The 19,588-nt window shown below is 39.0% G+C and overlaps 1 protein-coding gene across 1 annotated transcript in view; it reads left to right on the forward strand.

Annotated features, from left to right (window-relative positions):
• Positions 1 to 19,588, forward strand: part of TLL1 (tolloid like 1) — a 234,370-nt gene that overhangs the window by 178,918 nt on the left and 35,864 nt on the right. Inside the window, exons 13-16 of the mRNA XM_062199000.1 lie at positions 4,398 to 4,593; positions 6,431 to 6,556; positions 9,276 to 9,436; positions 12,337 to 12,517. Coding sequence (XP_062054984.1) covers positions 4,398 to 4,593; positions 6,431 to 6,556; positions 9,276 to 9,436; positions 12,337 to 12,517 — 664 coding nt within the window. The remainder of the gene's footprint in view (positions 1 to 4,397; positions 4,594 to 6,430; positions 6,557 to 9,275; positions 9,437 to 12,336; positions 12,518 to 19,588) is intronic.

The following is a 19,588-nucleotide window of genomic DNA, read 5'->3' on the forward strand; positions in this document are numbered from 1 at the left end:
TTGAGGTATCCGGGATTGCTGCTGGGAATACTGCATTATTTAATATTATGAACTTTTGTAAGATGCGTATTTTATTGTCTAGCCAACTCAACAACTGGCATTTACTATGTGGGAATACAGTCTATGTTTCTATTCCCTTACTCCATACCAGACATGGAATATTTAATAAACAATATAGCTAGCTATATACTGATAGATTTCATCCTAAAATGTCCACTTTTTTACATTTTACCCATGAAATATTTACACTTTGTGTATCATATAAAATACTTAAACATCCAGTTTTAGCTAAGTAATCAGTGAATATACTTTCTATTAAAAGTTATGGCAATCTATTGTGTATCTGTTAGAAGAAAAGTGTGAATTTTATGAAGAAGACAATATCCGTTGTCCCATTTCTTCTTAATAACTGAAGAAATGTAGACTTTTGTTTCATTTTCTTCAATCATGTGTCTTGTTTTCTTCATTCTTAGTACTGTGTTTTTTTTTTTCCCCAGATTTATTTATTTATTTGAAAGAGTTACACAGAGAGAGAAGGAGAGGTAGAGAGAGAATCTTCCATCCATTGCTTCACTACCCAATTGGCCGCAACAGCCGGAGCTGGGCCAATCTGAAGCCAGGAGCTTCTTCTGAGTCTCCCACATGGGTGCAGGGGCCCAGGGATTTGGGCTGTCTTCTACTGCTTTCCCAGGCCAAAGCAGACAGCTGGATCGAAAGTGGAGCAGCTGGGACTTGAACCGGCACCCATATGGGATGCCAGCACTGCAAGCCACGGCTTTACCCGCTGTGCCACAGTGCCAGCCCCTTTCTGTGATTTTTTTTAAAGCAGTCTTATTAAAATAGTAACTAAGAAATGCTTTGTGATGATTTTTCCTGTTTCGTGCTAGAATGGCTTATATATATGAAGCTATGCCAGCTCATTTTTACTAATGGACCTTTTTCTACAAGGTGTTTCTTTACTGTGTGTTCTTAATTCCATTCCTCTTCTACCTCATCCTTGCTCCCCAGCCCCAGCGTTCCAATACAAGTTAAAAATCAGGAGCAGTTCTGCCTGCTCTAAGCAGGGGAGGCTGGGATGACTGGCTGGGATCTTCGGTTATTTCCCCTGCAGCTTTGTCACTGGTTCAGTGTTGCTTACTCGTTTATCAACTCCCATACCTTGAGAGTTGTAGATATCATTTTGACTGATGAATGGCCTTTGGCCATCTGGGAACATTCTCATATTTATGAAGAAGACAATGTATGAAAGATTGAGACCAGAGAGTGTATGTACAGTTGGTCGTATGCACCTGTTGTCCCTCGTGAGTAGCTGGATGAACTGTGCTCCTGCCAGCTCTGAATCAATCCCTATTTAAACAGCGTCCACTTTTTTAAAAATGTGTTTTGAAACAAGACATTGTTTATGTAAATATTTTTTCATTTATTCCTTAACCCCACTTATAAAGAGGATTTATTTTTAGAAACAAAATCTAGATGTATGAATCATACTCAGTGAGCCCCTCCCTGAAGGCATTTCAAAACTGCGAACTTCCCTCCCCTTTCTAAAAAATGTGTATTTATTTTAAATGATGCAAAGGAAGCGAATAATTGAGATCCCTTTAAAGTCAAGTTATTATCGGAGAGGCAGAGAGACCAACGGAGAGAGAATGACAGCTCCCGTAAGCTGATTGACTAGCCGATCTCCACACTGACCAGGACTGAACTAGGTTGAATCCAGAAGCTGGGAACTCAGTTCAGGCTTCCATATGGGTAGTGGGAAACCCACCAGTTGAGCAATCTCCTGCTGCCTCTCAGGATCCACATCAGCAGGAAGCTATAATCAGGAGCTGGGTTCGAAAATCATACCCAATATGCACCTGTGGGACACAGATATCTAGCCTACCTGCTACCATAAAGATCCGCCCTTCTAATTCTTAGCTTGTTTCACTCTATATTTTTCCGAGGAATTTACTACTTTTTAATATTTGATGATTCAGTGTTTTTTTTAAAGATTATTCAAATTTATTTATTTGAGAGGCAGACTTTCAGAGAGAGAGAGGGAGAGACAGAGAGAGAGGTCTTCCATCCGCTGGTTCACTCCCCAGATGACCACAACAGCTGGAGCTGGGCTGACCCAAAGCCAGGAGCCAGGAGCTTCTTCCAGATCTTTTACGTGGGTGCAGGGGCCCAAGGATGTGGGCCATCTTCCACTGCTTTCCCAGGCCGTAAGCAGAGAGCTGGATCGGAAGAGGAACAGCCAGGACACAAACCCACGAAGGGATGTCAGCACCGCAGGAGGAGGCTTAGCCCACTAGACACAGTGCCAGCCCCACTCAGTGGTTTTTATTGTTGTTTCTGTCAGTAGAATGTGTGTTCCAGAAGGGCAGGTTCTTTGTTGTTTTGCTAAGTGAATGTTGCACATCAAGTACCCAGGCACAGAGAAGAGTGCCTAGCACAGAGAGGAGACGCGGAGCATTTGTTGAAAGAATGAATGAATCCTGTTTTGTGATTTGAGAAAAGGAAGCAGCAAATGCAGTACTTTGTTCCAACTACATTTGTATTTCCCCCCAATTTTTTTTTCTGGTTGTCCTTATGCTACCTAATTTGAAGACTATTGCTGTCTATATATTGATAAAAAAGAGATTTCTGGCAACTACAACAACAGTCTCATACATTCAGGTTGTAGCTCCAAGGAAAGAATCTATTTCCTGACATTGGTTTGTAACAAGAAAATGTACAAATTACTGAACTGTATGATGAATGATAACGTGTGGTTCTTTCAATGGTTTTTTTTTGTTTGTTTGTTTGTTTTAATTTTTGACAGGCAGAGTGGACAGTAGAGGGAGACAGAGAGAAAGGTCTTCCTTTTTGCCATTGGTTCACCCTCCAATGGCCGCCGCGGTAGGTGCGCTGCGGCCGGCGCACTGCGCTGCTCCGATGGCAGGAGCCAGGTGCTTATCCTGGTCTCCCATGGGGTGCAGGGCCCAAGGACTTGGGCCATCCTCCACTGCACTCCCTGGCCACAGCAGAGAGCTGGCCTGGAAGAGGGGCAACCAGGACAGGATCGGTGCCCCGACCGGAACTAGAACCCGGTGTGCCGGCGCCGCAAGGCAGAGGATTAGCCTGTTAAGCCACGGCGCCGGCCCTCAATGGTTTTTGATTTGTAGATTAGTATATCTGTTTTCTAGTTGCAAATATTTAATAGGGAGTTGACTCTTAAGAGTTTGAAATTAAAAGAAAAAAAAATTAAAGATTATTATTATTTTTAAAACAATTTGTAAGTTTTGGTTCTATAGCTTTAAGGAGTTCAGAACCAAAACATAGGTCCTTGAACATGTTTTCCATAAAATTTCATAGACCGATAGTGTGATAGTTGTTAAGAGCTTGCATTTCCCCAGGCTACCTGGTTAAAGAAGAGTGTGTGGAGGTGACAGGGCTTATCCAAACAAGGCCATGCTACCTTGAGAAGGGGCATGGCAGTGCTGACCCCACAGTCAAGCAGTAGTTCTACGTGCAGCCACGCTAATCATGGATAAAGAGTCACAGACTAGAAAGAAATGTCCTCCAGAATTATCAGATTCACTTTTCAAAATTATGTTTGTAGCCTACACTTGTACTACATTTGTTAAGGAAATTTGGATTCCGCTTCTCTGTGAATAAACTAATGGTTCTGTTGATGGGGGAGGGGCTATTTTTATGACCACCTTTCAGAACAAGTCATTGCTTACAGTGTATATGGCCAGTGTTTTCAATGATCGTTTTAAGTCTGGGTGTTTTTTTTCAGGTCTAGTTACTAAACAATCAGTACTTAGAATTTAATTTCATTTTAAAAGTTAATTATCTTCTGTTGATCCTGACCCAAGTAAAGTACTTGTCCCTGTATTGTTTTTGTAATAAAAATGTGCAATGCATTATCATATACACTCATAAGGAATGCTTATATGCACTTATGTAATATGTCATCTTCAGTCTTAGTATGTCAGTACTATAACACTGAGAGTACTTAATTATCTTCCTATAAAAATTGTTTCATCTATTTTTTAAAAAATTATTTATTTATTTGAAAGTCAGAATTACAGTGAAAGAGGGAGAGACAGAGTGAGAGAGAAATCTTCCATCCACTGGTTCACTCCCCAGGTGGCTGCAACAGCTAGACTGGGCCAGGCCAAAGCTAAGAGCTGGGAGCTTCTTCCAGTCTCCCATGTAGGTGCAGAGGCCCAAGCTCTTGGGCCATCCTCCACTGCTCTCCCAGGCACGTTAGCAGGGAGCAGGATCGGAAGAGAGGGCAGCCTGGACAAGAACCGGTGCTCACGTGGGATGTCGGCACTGCAGGTCATGGCTTTACCTGCTGTGCCACAACACCAGCCCCTGTTTCATCTATTAATAAGATTTATATTCACATATGTTCACTGTTGTAGATTGAAAGACATGACAACTGTGCCTATGACTACCTAGAGGTTCGAGATGGAACCAGCGAAAACAGCCCTTTGATAGGGCGTTTCTGTGGTTATGATAAACCTGAAGACATAAGATCTACCTCCAACACCTTGTGGATGAAGTTTGTTTCTGACGGAACTGTGAACAAGGCTGGCTTTGCCGCTAACTTCTTTAAAGGTAATCAGAAGTACTTTACGAATGAGGAACTTTCTTTGGAGTAAATACGGCATCTAGCTTCCAGGGGAGGACAAAATTAAAATTGTATTAAGAGTTGGAGTATGTACAGTTTATAAGGATGATTTGATATGTTTTGATGGAAAACATTTTTTTGTAAAACAACGTTGAAGCACAGAGTAAGAACTCCGTTAGGGCACTCAACCATCTGTTTCTTATGAAATAGTCAAACTAGCAAAATCCAGAAAGGGATACACAGACAGGAAGAAAATATTTGCAGTGCATATAATCAATAAAAGATTCCCACTGAGAAGAGAGTGCACTGACACACAGACAATCGATTTATTTCCAGGTGCCAGCGCATCTAAACTCAGCTTTACAGGATCCTGTTCTCACCTGGGAAATTCTCGGTGGCTTCCTTAACAGGATCTTCTGACATCTACAGTGTCTTTTTGACAAAGACAGAACTGATCAACTTTAATTTGTGATTACATAACTGCATTTTAGTTTGCTTTCTAGTTCCATGTTAGCTGCATATTACTGAGATGAGAAGAAAGTTATTTGGGGGTAAATAGCATCAAATATGCTTTCTGAAATTCACAGGAAATAATTTTAAGTGTGTCATTGTGCAATAAAATTGTTATGAAGAGAGAGAAAAATGTTTTCTCTATACTAATTTTATAGGATATATAATGTATTCAGTTGTATATATGAAAACTTACAGATACCTAAATATTTTGTTACTTAAAAAACAGTAAAACACATTTTCTCTGAGTTGCTTAAATATTCACCATATGAATTAAAAAGCAGAGCAACTTGACACTTTTACTGCATGTATTAAAATATTTATTCAAATGTTCATTTATATGTTTAAGATTTTCTGTCGTATATTTTTAAAAAATAATATATGTTTTGGGGCTGGTGCCATGGCATAGCTGGTAAAGCTGTCACTTATAGTGCCAGAATCCCATATAGGTGCCAGTTCAAGTCCCAGCTGCTCCACTTCCAATCCAGCTCCCTGCTAATGAACCTGGGAAAGCAGCAGAGACTCACATGGGAGACCCAGATGAAGCTCCTGGCTCCTGGCTCCTGGCTCTGGCCTGGCCCAACCCTGGCCATTGTGGCCATTTCAGCAGTGAACCAGTAGATGGAAGATTTCTCTCTCACCCCCTCTCTCCTTCTTGTGCTGTAACTCAAACTTTCAAATAAATAAATACATCTAGAAAATGAAAATAACATATATTTCATATATATTTCCTATGCATATTTTCATATGTATATATACAGCTAAATAGTATATACATTCACAAACATATGAGATAGTTATATTTTCTGGCTCAAAATATATTTGTAAGAAACACCAAAGGCTTTAAATTGAAAGAGGCCCAGTGAATTTAGGATTTTCATCTGTTTTTAATTTTTATTCCCACAATCTCTTTCTTAATGTTATTTCTTTAAAAGCATTTTGAGACGTATCTTGCAACTCTTCTGTGAAATCAGTAGGTGAAGCTCTGCTATTGCAGCTGTTTTTTTAATTATTATTTCATTAATCATCCCCCTCTAAGCTCAAATTCAGAGCAAACACACCCTGAGATAACGTGGGCTCTGGGTGGCCCTGCTGTAGGTCCAGGACTTAGCCTGCTGCTCTAATTCCGGGGTTGCAGGACCTGAATTCTTGCAGTCATCCAGCAAAGGCTGTGTTCCCTCAGTATGCCTCTTCTTGTGTTGGAGGGGTGAGTTGTTGTCTTCGTTGTCCTCAGAGCCAGGCAGAATGCTGTTTTCAAACATGGCCTATAAAGCACAACGCGGTGGTCATCCTGTAACTCTGCCGTTTTTGCAGAGGAAGACGAGTGCGCCAAAGCTGACCGAGGCGGCTGTGAGCAGCGGTGCCTGAACACCCTGGGCAGCTACCAGTGTGCCTGTGAGCCGGGCTATGAGCTGGGGCCGGACAGGAGGAGCTGTGAAGGTATGGCTGGGCCCGGGCAGCACCTGCACGCACCCTCATTGCTGCCCAAGTATTCCTTCCACTTCCGCGGGTTGCCCCTCTGCAAATTTAATCAGCTACTGATCTAGAATATTCCAAAAAAGAAATTAAGCGTGTGCTCAACAAGTGCAGCCTTCTTTCATTTTTCTTATTTGTGTTCTCTAAGCAGGATAGTGAAACAACTATTCCCATAACATTCTCATTGTATTAGATATTGCAGGTCTTCTAGAAATGATTTAAAGTATACAGGAGGGTGTGCACAGGTTATTTGCACATGCGGCACCATTTTGTGTAAGGGACTTGTGCAGCCACGGATTTTGGTATCCACAGGAGTTGAAGAACCACTGCCCCCAACCTCTTATGGAGGGATGACTGTTTTGTATTCTCACGTGCTCTCTGTCTCTCTCACTCTGTCTCCATCCTCTATCTCTATCTCTATCTCTATCTCTATCTCTATCTATCTCTATCTCTATCTCTATCTCTATCTTTCCCTCTTGCCTTTCTTGTCCCCTATAATAACCTCTTTCCAAAAACTAAGACTTAATTCAAAGTCACAGCTGATAAAAAATTCTTGTTACGTAATCAATTCTGTCCTCCCTTTGGTTACTATGCTGTTGTGTGTGCATGTATGCATTTCTGTCTCTTTCTAAATCTAGATATTTTACCCACCTATTTGCCCACCCACCCATCCATCCATCCATCCATCCATCCATGACTTGCTATTTTCTTACTGTGGTCTCTGTTGTCTCTAAGTCAGCAGCCCTAAACTGGAATTGCTTTTGTTATCCCCAGCATGTAGTAGACAGAAAGCATCTAGCCTAAAACCAGACACGCATTTCATGAATAAATACTTCTTTAAACAAAGATGTCTTTGTCATGGTTATCCACGTTTCTTCTTTACAATCCCATGTGAGGTTTTTGTTTGCCAGGCTGTCTTATCATGTCCTAAGATCTCTGCCCTCACATTTAAAGCTGGCTCTTTCATTTCCCTCTCCTGCACCCTACCAGAGGCCTCACACCTCCAACTGGAGAGAGAATAAACATTTTGGATCTTCATTCCTGCAGTCTGTTCCCCCTTTATTCCTCTTTAGAAATGCCTGTCGAATGCATCCATCCCCATAGGACTTGCAGCAATACTTGTATTTTTGTATTTATTAACTTGTTTTGGTGTGTTCCACGGAAATGCAAGATCCCTGAAAATAAGCACTTTGTTCTCTCCTGTGTCTCTGCTGGAGGATGGAAGAGGCAAAGGTGCCTAAGGTGTTTCCTTAATGAATTCGTTCCATATCTGCCAACCTATTAAAAAAACAGTGATTCCTTATTTCTTTGTAAAAGTTTATCTTTTTTAGTTTATTAAACACTTAATCCTCTCTCTATTAAAGATACATTGTTATGAACAAAATGCCATACCTTTCAGAAAGAGGACTTGGCACACCAGTTACATGTACATTTAGTTTAAGCAACTCTTGACTCCCTGGGAATTAGTTATAAAATGTGTATATGATCTTTTCACACAACTTGCTCTGAGATACTTTGATTTTGCTAATTTCACTGTGAGCAAAGAAGGGAAGTAAATGGTGTCTCTCTTAAATAGATCATCCACAGGAAATGAAAACCAGTTTTTAAACAGAGATTTGTGGAATAACAAATATGTTGTATCTGTCATAATTTATCTTGCCCGCTGACTCAGGTAATACATCATTGCTTGTCTTGGCAAAAAAGAGATTGAAGAAAGAATGATTTTAGACTCTATTGTGCTTTACATATATCTTTTCCTTATCACAACTCTATCAATTCTAAAATGTATTCTTCCTGTTAATTCTGAAGTACCCAAGGCACACTACAAGATATTATTACGGTGAACCCATTTAAGAGATAAAAAAACTGACACCCAGTTTCCTTTAGGTGATTGCCAAAGATTAAAGTGATCGAAAATATTGTTGTACGTCTATTACCTGCCTGGTTGCAAAGCTGCAAGGCGGTACTTTGTGACTGTGGTTTCATGATTGCCATAGTTGTTCTAAAGACTAAAGAACAGTAGCTTCAGTGTCTGTTGGAATCCAGAAGGTGTTTTTTCATTTACTTATATAATTGACACCTAATAATTGCACGTATTCATGAGGCACAGTATGTTATTTCTTTACATGTGTACAATGTGTAGAGATCACATCAGCATAATTATTGTTTTTCTGTGTTGGAGTATTGAAAATCTCCTCTCATGGGTATTTTGAAATCTATAGTAAATAACTGTTAATTATCGTCACCCTACTGTGCTATATAGAGACCACTTGTGCTTTTCTTATTTATCTAACTTGATTTCTGTACCCAGTCACTAACCTCTCTCCATCTTCTCTTTGCCCAACCTTCCTAGCCCCTGTCAACCCTATTCTCCTTCCTACTTCTATGAGATCAACCTACCTTGTACATACAGTGAGAACGTTTGGTACTGACCTTTCTGTGCCTGACTTTGTTTAACATAATGACCTCCACTTCCATCCGTGCACTGCAAATGTCAGGAGTGCATTCTTTTTTATGGCTGGATAATAGTCCATTTTCTTATATGCCACATTTTCTTCATCCATTCATTCATGTCCTGGTTGGTCCTGTATCTTGGCTATTTTGAATGTTTGGGTATCAGTGGAACTGTGCTAAGAAGAGGGTGACTTTATTAAGGGAATGCCCTTCCTTTTCTTTCTTCTAGCTGCTTGTGGCGGACTTCTTACCAAACTTAATGGCACCATCACCACCCCAGGATGGCCCAAAGAATATCCTCCTAATAAAAACTGTGTGTGGCAAGTGGTCGCACCAACCCAGTACAGAATATCTATGAAGTTTGAGTTTTTTGAATTGGAAGGCAATGAAGTAAGTGAGCAATAAATAGATTTTTTTTTAAATGAAGGAATCCCTGAAGGCAAATCAGAAAACTTATTTTTTTAAAAAAGAGCATAGTACTCTATTTTATTTTTTCTGTTTTTCTTTTAAATTTTTTTCGATTTTATTGTTTCTGGGAGATGGAAAATTACCTAGAGGGAATTTCTACTTCGTGTAGCTAATATACACCATTTTCTCCATTTGTTAAAGAGACTTGGAGTATTTAGGGTCAGTTTCATGTCATGTGGACTTGTCTGGGAAGAAAATACCTAGTGGATTTTGATTTGAGTCATAACAAAAGTATCCATTTGGGACAACTTGGTATATTTTATTTGTAGAAATGGGTGTATTTTCATTATGAAAGTAATTTTTCATTACGAATGTGTGCATGCTTTATAAATAAATCATTAATTTTTTAACCTCGGTAAGACATGTTGAGCTGAAGCTATCTTCTACTAATTACTGCTTACTGTATCAATGGTAGCATTTTCTGCTAGGTAACCACATTTAAACAAGTGAAGTTATTTATTTGAAAGTTTCTATATGATGGTACACCAAATATAAATGAATGGCAATTCTAGAAAAAAGAATGAGCACTTTTTGAAGAATGTCCTTTGTATGATTGGTCTACACAGGTTTAATTCCAGAGAAAAGGTTATAAGTATTTATTTAATCTCTAATACTTGATTTTCTCTAACTTCTTCCACACCTTTTGTCCCAATAACTAGTTTCTCTGTGTTTATTTGAAAATGAGCGTGACTCATTGCCTCTAAATGTGATTAAAAATAACTCATGTCTTTGATGTCTATCTGATGAACACTTGCAAAGAAGTGTGAGAACAGAAATGTAAGGCATGAGTGCCTGAGGGCAGTAGTGGTGCGGTGTTTGTAATATCTGTGCATTTTATTCCATAATTTTCTGTATCTATTTTTGCCTCTTCTTTTCTCAACTCTTCTTTCCTTTTTGTTTTAAAGACTGCCTTCCTGTGCATGAGATTAGCCCATATCAGTGGTTTCAATGTAAAAGATACAGCTATTTCATTACCTTAAAGGGAAGTGAAGGCTGAACCATAGTAAACCTGTATTTCAGAGAACTGTAGAAGCCTAGAACTGACTGGGCGTCTTCAGCTTTTTTTTGTTAACATCATTATTAAGATTCATGATAGAAAAGAGTAGAGTTACTCTTTTCAGCATACTTTATCCACATGAATATAATTTTTCTTTAAAAACTAGCTTGAGTTTGTGGAAGTATTGAAATAATGAAAATGATTTTTGCAATATTTTTGCAAAACCTGTTTATGAGCTACACATTTTGAAAATCTCAGTTTTACTACCCATCCTGTGATTTCATATGAATTCAGTGTTGAATGACTTCTATTTTCATAGTTTTCCATAAAACTGTAGTTGTGACAGATGTGACATTCTTTGACTCATTTTTGATAGGTGCTGCTTAAAAGGCTGAAGGTTTCTGTGCAGGTTTTACGTAAATTGAGCTTTGTTTTCTCAAAGCATGATTCTCATGGGGTCCTCATCAGTTGCAGAAAGATCCTTTGCAAACTTTGTTAAATGTTGCAAATTAGGGTCAGCGCCGCAGCTCACTTGACTAATCCTCTGCCTGCAGTGCCCGCACTCCGGGTTCTAGTCCCGGTTGGGGCGCCAGATTCTGTCCCGGTTGCTCCTCTTCCAGTCCAGCTCTCTGCTGTGGCCCAGGAGTGCAGTGGAGGATGGCCCAAGTGCTTGGGCCCTGCACCTGCATGGGAGACCAGGAGGAAGCACCTGGCTCCTGGCTTCAGATCAGTGCAGTGCCGGCCGTAGTAGCCATTTGGGGGGTGAACCAACGGAAGGAAGACCTTTCTCTCTGTCTCTCTCTCTCACTGTCTAACTCTGCCTGTCAAAAAAATATGTTGCTAATTAAATATTTATGTAAGAAGGTCATTCATACAACATATACTCTATAGAACATGTCCTATTACAGAAACTTTGGGAAAGTGTATTCACAAAATGTTTGTTAGTGGCCATAACAGCGCTTATTGCCTGAGATTCACTTAGCTTCATGCCTTTTGTTGCTAATGCATTACATGTAAGTCACAATGAGCTAAATTTTTGCCTCTGTCCCGTTTACTAGAGTTCCAGTCTGTTTGCAATTCCACAGTAATCATACAGAGTAACTTGCTAGTGTGTAGCAACTCCAAGACGTTAATAAATTGGAAAAGCAAAACGTCTGCTTTTTATATACCACGTATCTGTCTTTCACTTGGAAAGTTGTTCATGGTGCAGCTCTGATTAGAATGTGGCTTTCTTGTGAGACAGCCCGGTTCTAAACCACACTCCATGCTGTTCATCACCACCTTGCCTTGTAGGCTAAGAAAATTTTGACCACGTTGTATAAAAAAATTTCTAGAGCTAAGTTTTCTCATCTCTACCGTAGAAAGTACAGTTTCTGTTGCTATTGATGATTTCATAGGCTATATCATATACTGTCGGTATTAAATAAGACCACATGTGAGAAGTATTTTCACAGTTCCTAGAGTTTGATTTGAAAGGGCAGAGTTGCTTGTCTTGTGATTATCAATGCCTATGCCTCAACAAACATCTCAACTCTCCTTTAGTATTTTAGGAAAGATGTAAACAAGCATACATGTGTGTGTGCACCCCTGGGGCTCTCATCTCTCTAATTGTTTCATTCCTTCAGACTTATGGTTGAGCCCTGTGCTAGTCTTGTTTCTTTATCTTTCCTTTACCTGTTTATTTCAGCTTGATTTAACATTAACACAGGAATAAAGAGGGGAATAAACACATCATACTAGATACAGGAATAAAAACGTGATACAAGTGTAAATGTCAGTCATCTACAACTCTCAAGTCTGTTGACCACATGAACGTGTTTTGTAGGTTTGCAAATACGACTATGTGGAGATCTGGAGTGGGCTGTCCTCTGAGGCTAAGCTACACGGCAAGTTCTGTGGTGCTGAAGTGCCCGAAGTCATCACGTCCCAGTTCAACAACATGAGAATCGAGTTCAAATCTGATAATACTGTGTCCAAGAAAGGCTTCAAAGCACATTTTTTCTCAGGTATAAGCCTTCACGTGTTGTATGTGCGTGTTACTGTGTTCCAAGTGGGTTGGGTACATGGGGGCTAATCTTTAAAGCTTTCTGTAAGGCACATAGGGTGGATGTTATTCTGTGTTTCATAATTCTTTACTTAAATGAGGGTGTTAATAGCAGGATCCCTCATGAAATGTGGCCTGCCTTCAATTAGAGATTATTTTAAAATCTAACCAAGAAATAGAAACTTTGGTAAAACAACACAAACATATTAAATTTTATACGGTGACTTTACTCTCTACAAGTAGATGGGACCAATGGCACAAGACTTTCCAAACGCGGCAGATTTTTCAACATGATTTTTCTTTGGTTTTTGAAAATATCTCATTTTAGCAACATTTTCATTGTTATTCTCTTATAGCATATTTCTTCACATTTTTACTCTCGTTGTTAGGCTCCTGTTAATATTATGCTTTACCTTACTGCTGTAGAAACAAAGCAGGAAATCTAGAAATACGCGAGTCCTGATCTTTTTGATGACGTATTAGCGGGTATACTTAAGGATTGCAGTTGTATGTTTTGAATTGAATGTTTTGCTTAAGCAACTCAAAGATCCCCCCTTTAAAGAATGGACATTTGATGAAATGCTCCCCGAGGTTTACAAAATTATATGGAAATGTCCGTTAAAATCCCTTATTTTCTCCATCTCAGACTCATGCTTTATGAAAACATTCCTATGAAACTTCAAAACAGATACAATTGTAATAAACCTTAGCATAGCAAACTATTCTGCATTTTCAACTGGCAACTGATTTCAGGCAATTGAATTGCAATTATGTTTTCATATCAGGTAATTCGGATTGAGTTAATTCAAAGTCCATTTATTCCAGTCCCCATGCGTTTAAAAATTAATGAGATTTACAATGCGCAGGGTTTGTTTGGGGTTTTCCGTGTAATTGAAGTTAATGGTTCACAAGCTCCACTGAGTGCCAACTCAAACACAAAAGTCCCTTAAAAATACACATTATAGAAAAATGGAATTAAAAGATAATTCACATTTTCCATGAACTTTTTGAAGTCATCTCCTGCAATGATCTCCATTCCCCAGTTTTTTTTTTCCATTCCATTCTTCTAAAAGTCTTTAAAACAGTCTTCTCATGCTTCCACTTAAAGTTTATTTTATTCAAAGCCGATTTTAATACCCTTTTTTTAAAAGATGCATTTATTTATTTGAAAGGCAGAGATAAGGGAAGGAAGGAGAAAGAGAGATCGATCTTCCGTATGCTGGTTCACTCCCCAAATGGCCACAACTGCCAGAGCTGGGCCAGCCCAAAGCCAGGAGCCAGGAGCTTCTTTTGTGTCTCCTACATGGGTGCAGAGGTCCAAGGACTTAGGCCATCTTCCGCAGCTTTCCCTGGTGCGTTAGCAGGGAGCTGGATTAGAAGTGGAGCAGCCAGGACTTGAACCAGCACCGCTATGGGATGCCAGCACTGCAGACCAAGGCTTAACCTTGTATGCCACAGTACCGGCCCCTGTATATCCTTTTTTAATGACTGGAATACTTTCTTGGATTTTACAATTTTTTTTTCTTTGGACAGGCAGAGTGGACAGTGAGAGAGAGAGACAGAGAGAAAGGTCTTCCTTTTCCATTGGTTCACCCCCCCCCCCCCCCTCCAACGGCCGCTGCGGCTGGCATGCTGCGGCCGGCGCACCACGCTGATCTGAAGCCAGGAGCCAGGTGCTTCTCCCCGTCTCCCATGCAGGTGCAGGGCCCAAACACTTGGGCCATCCTCCACTGCCTTCCCGGGCCATAGCAGAGAGCTGGCCTGGAAGAGGGGCAACCGGGACAGGATCGGTGCCCCAACCGGGGCTAGAACCCGGTGTGCCGGCGCCGCAAGGCGGAGGATTAGCCTATTGAGCCGAGGCGCCGGTCTTAGATTTTACAATTTTACAAATGTGTATTTTACAAATTTGAGTGATCCGGGATTTAGATGGCAACAAAGCTACTTACCTTAGAACCCTCTAAATATTTATGTTTTGAAATTGAAATTATGAAGTTTATAAATTTGTTCATATTATTCAAGGTGTTTGGGGTACTTTTCATTTTACATGACTGTAGCCATACATATTATTTAAAAGATCTTTACAAGACGCTGCACATACTGAGTACAAAATATAAAAACAACATCTACAATTCGTTTTCTGATATTTTTGATTGTGGAAAATTTTCCAAACCATAAGCGTACCCACATCCATTTGTGGCTTTGAGTCACGTTACTAAAATATGAAATTTGCTTCTTTATTCTTGTACTTCATTTAGAACACACATGCAGACAATGCTGTTCTCTAGGACAGGCAAGAATCTTATTTCTGTGCACCTGTGCTTGGTAAAATGCACTGAGTGCCCTCGTAGTATCAGAGCTCATAATAACTAATCTGTAAATCAGCTTCGTGTATACTATCATCTTAGAAAATCATCTCCATCTTTAGCATTTTTCAGTGCTTTGAGAAGAAATAGATATAAATCAATTGCCTGACCGTATTTTATTTTCTAGGCTAATCTTAGCTATGTGGGAGCAAACTGTTGAAATCTTTACTTAATATATACTAAACTGATCTTCTGTATATAAAGAGAATTGAAAATGAATCTTGATGTGAATAGAAGGGGAGGGTTGCGGGTGGGAGGGAAGTTACGGGGTGGGGGAAGCCATTGTAATCCATAAGCTGTACTTTGGAAATTTATATTCATTAAATAAAAGTTAATTAAACAGTAAAAAAAAAAAAAGGTTAGCCTAGATTGTTTGATGGAGTTAAAAGTGACTAAGTGAAGGGGACAATAAAGTTCAAAGAGAAATTAAGCCCCATATTTTCATATTATACAAGGGTGTGTATAACTTACATATTAAACAATATTGTACGGCACTTTAAGCTGCTGTGTGGACACCCACATCCCACGTTAGAAGCCTGAGTTTCAGTTCTACCTCTATTTCTGATTCAATTTCCTGCTAATGAACATTCCTGAGGAGGTAACAGATGATGGCTCAAGAACTTGGCCACTCGCACGAGAGAACAGGATGGAACTCCTGTCTGCTGACGTCAGCTTGGCCCAACCTTGGCTGTTACAGGCGTTTGGAGAGTGAACCACTGGGTGGAAGAGCTCCCTCACTCTTTTATCTCTGCCTTTCAAATAATACAAATAAATAAATAAACTTAAAAATAAGTTTCTTTTTCTGCAAAATAATTTGAAATCGGGGCAGGTGTTGTGCCGCAGTCATGTCAACATGCCATAAGGCACTGGTTTGAGACCCAGATGCTCCACTTCAAACCCGGCACCAGCTAATGCACCTAGGAAAGCAGTGGAGGATGGGCCAAGTGCTTGGGCCCTTGCTACCCATGTGGGTGCAGGGACCCAGCACTTGGGCCAATTCTGTGGCTTTCCCAAGTGCATTAACAGAGAGCTGGGTTGGAAGTGGAACAGCGGGGATTTGAACCGGTGCCTATATGTGAGGCTGGTGCTGCAGATGGTGACTTTACCCACTATGCCAGCCACCATGAATTTTTGAAAACCCCTCATATTATCTTCACTTGCTTTTTTATTTGAGAGAGAGAGACTACAGATAGAGAAAGAACTCCCACTCTAGTTCATTTCCCAAAAGCCCACAGAGTTGGGGAGTGAGAGGGCAAAGCTGGAGCCAGGGATTCAGTCCAGGTCTCCCATGTGTGTGGGTGGCTGGGATCCAGTCTTCTGAGCATCACCCACTGTCTCTCAGAGTCTGCATTAGCAGGAAATCAGAACCCGGACACAAACAAAGACATTCTGATACAGGACACAGGCGTGCTAACCAGAGGTTGGACTCTACCTCTGTCACATTTGTTTCTACATATTGGTTTGACAGATGAGGTGACTGTGTTTAGTAAGCTATGCAGTGTCACAAAGCATTTAAACCTTCGTAAGTCTTTTCCACAGACAACTGCTATAAATGTTAGAGCTGATCATGGTGTTTTGCAAGCGCGATCTGTTTATACCTTACACTAGCGTAGTATGACCCGGAAAACAACAACAGATGCGTTTTTCATTTCTTTAGTAGATTGTTGCTTTGTGAAGTCCAATGTAATTATCTTTAAGTCTAGACTTTCAGTGTTCTCTTTTGAATACCCTAAAAAGTTTTGACAGTTTGCCAGATTCACATTTAAAATACTATGGTTCTGCATGAGCAGTTAGGTCTTTTTCATATTAATTTCCTGGAGTTTCTGTCAGTGGGGATGTTTGATCAGGAAAAAACAAGGCTAAGCATTGTATTTGCTGTTGTGCAATTTGTTACAGATATCAAGAGAGTGCAGCAAAGATTTTAGATGGCTAAATGTTGCCATCTTGAAAAAAATCATAATTTACAGAAGACCATCCATTATAATGGATAAGTGTATTCACATTGAGAATACTATTTTAGAGTACTGATAATGCTTTAAGTTTAAAAAATGTGTAGCTATACTTTTTTGTATTATATTTATATGGAACTACATTAATAGAAAGCATGAAAACCATGGATATACTCTACTTCACAGAAATAAATGCAGCCCCAAAATTCAGGAGTTATCAAAATGACTGTTTTGTTTGCTTCAGAAATGTCATTTTGGGGACATCTGAAAATCGGGAAGAACATTTTCTGTATGATGCGATGATGACTGAAATTTGGACCAAGTTAATGGTGTGAGAATAGGGCAATTATAAATAACTTATAGCAAATGTACTTTATGGTTTTCACACAGTAAAGATGGCTTACTAATATCATGGTGGAAAGAACAGACTATCATAAAATGTTAATGGAAATCTGTGCACAAACTATCTATGCACTGTGCATACAGCTAAGCCTACAGGTGGCCACAAACCTGAAAGTTGTATTATCAAGTTACCCAGAGTACTTGTGTCTAGATGGAGACAACGTGCATTATGGTTTACTCCAACTACTCTTAGTTTTCCCCTGATTTGAATATTTAAAATCTTTAGAAAAAGAGAACTTTTTTTGCACCTGTTACCCAAATTTTCTAGATTCATAAACATTGCCCAACAGATTTTATCTTCTTTTAGAATGAAGGAGCTATTAAATTTTTCTGTTTATTAATTAGTTAATAAATATTAATACAAGTTAATACTAGTACGAGTGTGTTGAATTGGGTTAATTTGTAACTTTCTTATTACAGACAGTGGAATAAATGTCCCTGGAGTGTATCCATTAAACAAGAGATATTTTATGGAGATTCTGTTTTAAATGGTTATGTTTATAGCCAGTGTTCTAAAACTCTCAGAAGTAGTTATGGATTTATGAAAACTTAATTAGAAGTAGAGCATGTTCAGCTATTTTTCTACATTCTTTTTCCAAGAATAATTACCAAGGAATTCAACAATAGTAAAAAGAAACATTTGATAATAAGTGGTTTTTTTATTATTTGGAAAGAAAGCTATTTAATAACAAATTTTAGCTTTCTTGCAATTAAGTGATCCATCTGGAAAAAAGACAAAGAAGTATGTTTAAATTTTAATGTGTGCAGTGAAATAATGTATTCATAATATTCCTTCCAACATATCATTATATAATGAAATAATTACATCGCAGATTTGAGGTATTTTTGCACATAGCTTTAAATTTTTAAATAAGCACTTTTTTAAATTTAAAAACTGTAATTGAGGGAGCCATCCTAAGAACATATTAGCAAAATATTAATCATTGATTTATATCATAAAATTAAGAAACTCTCACATGTAAATTCTGATGATATATCACAAATTATTCATAAAAATGCTATAACTTGAAAACTTGGAAATTACTAGGTTTTAAAAATATTTATTTATTTATTTATTTGACAGGCAGAGGGACAGAAAGAGAGAAAAAAATTTCTGAGTTTTATAGCAGAAAATATTTAAACTTCTCTACAAAAATCCAGATGTGATGCCTTGTTTTGATTCCAGGGTCTATTTAAAGAGCAACATAATGAAATGATGTCAAGGCGGGTGAACAAGTTTGGATTGTCTTAGTAAGGCTATTTAGGTGTTATATGGGATGGTGTGTCTTCATTTATTCAGCTAATTGAGAATATAGTGACAGATGTATTTTAGAGAAGACATAAAATAACCATCTTTTGCTGTCATTATCTGGGACTGAGTGAAATTTGCTAGCAGGTGAACAGAAATGGTTCACTTTATATAGTGGCAGGATCAAGCACAGCTTGATACGATGTTGTATATGGGCATGGTGTACAGAAGTCCAGAGACATACCTGGTGCATTTACTCATTTTAAGAGATGAAACAAAATCACTGCATCTGTCTCAGAACAAACAGTCTTTTCTGTAAGTGTGTTATACTTAAAGGGGGAGATTAGTAGGCCCTCACGAATATAAAGCAGCCACATTTGGAAAGCTGACGTGCTTTTAAAACTAATTGTTAGATTTGTAATTGGGGAATAATATAAAAACCATGTTCTGCAATAAGGCTTGAGCACAGGCAAACTAGCTTCTATAAGCAGCCTGTATTAATAACGAGATTTGGTTATGATTCCGCCGCAGCGACAACAGGGAATTTGAAATATAAAGCTAATTTAATAGCCCTCGCCCTCAGCGATCAATTTTATGAGAATGCACTCTTTACTGATGGACTAAGTGATCTGCTCCTTGGCAGAGGTGGAATAAAACCCGGGATTCCTGACTCCCAGTTTATTTCTGTCTGTAATGAATGTAGGCGTCAGACAAAATAGTTTAGATGCTGCTGTTTTCTACCGGGAAATTGCAGCGACTCCATCTACAGGCTCCTCGTCATACCTGCCTTAAACTGTGTATAATTATTTCCTTCACAAACGTTCATCACGTCTCTCATGATATGTGTGTTGATATTTGTGGGGGAGAGTCAACCTGATGTTCTCTAATAAAACTTTAAATATCAGTGTGATGAGTTACAAAGAGTGACAGGGTTGCGACTTTCCCACATGACTTTGAATCCTTCCAAGTTTCCACTTGGAGTGAAATTTCGATATGTGTGTGTTTATGAAGCAGCTCTCATTAGTTTATTAGTGCTCTTCTGAAGATGATTATTTATTCCATAGGATTGT

This window comes from Lepus europaeus, chromosome 8 (assembly GCF_033115175.1).
Source record: "Lepus europaeus isolate LE1 chromosome 8, mLepTim1.pri, whole genome shotgun sequence".
NCBI lineage: Eukaryota > Metazoa > Chordata > Mammalia > Lagomorpha > Leporidae > Lepus > Lepus europaeus.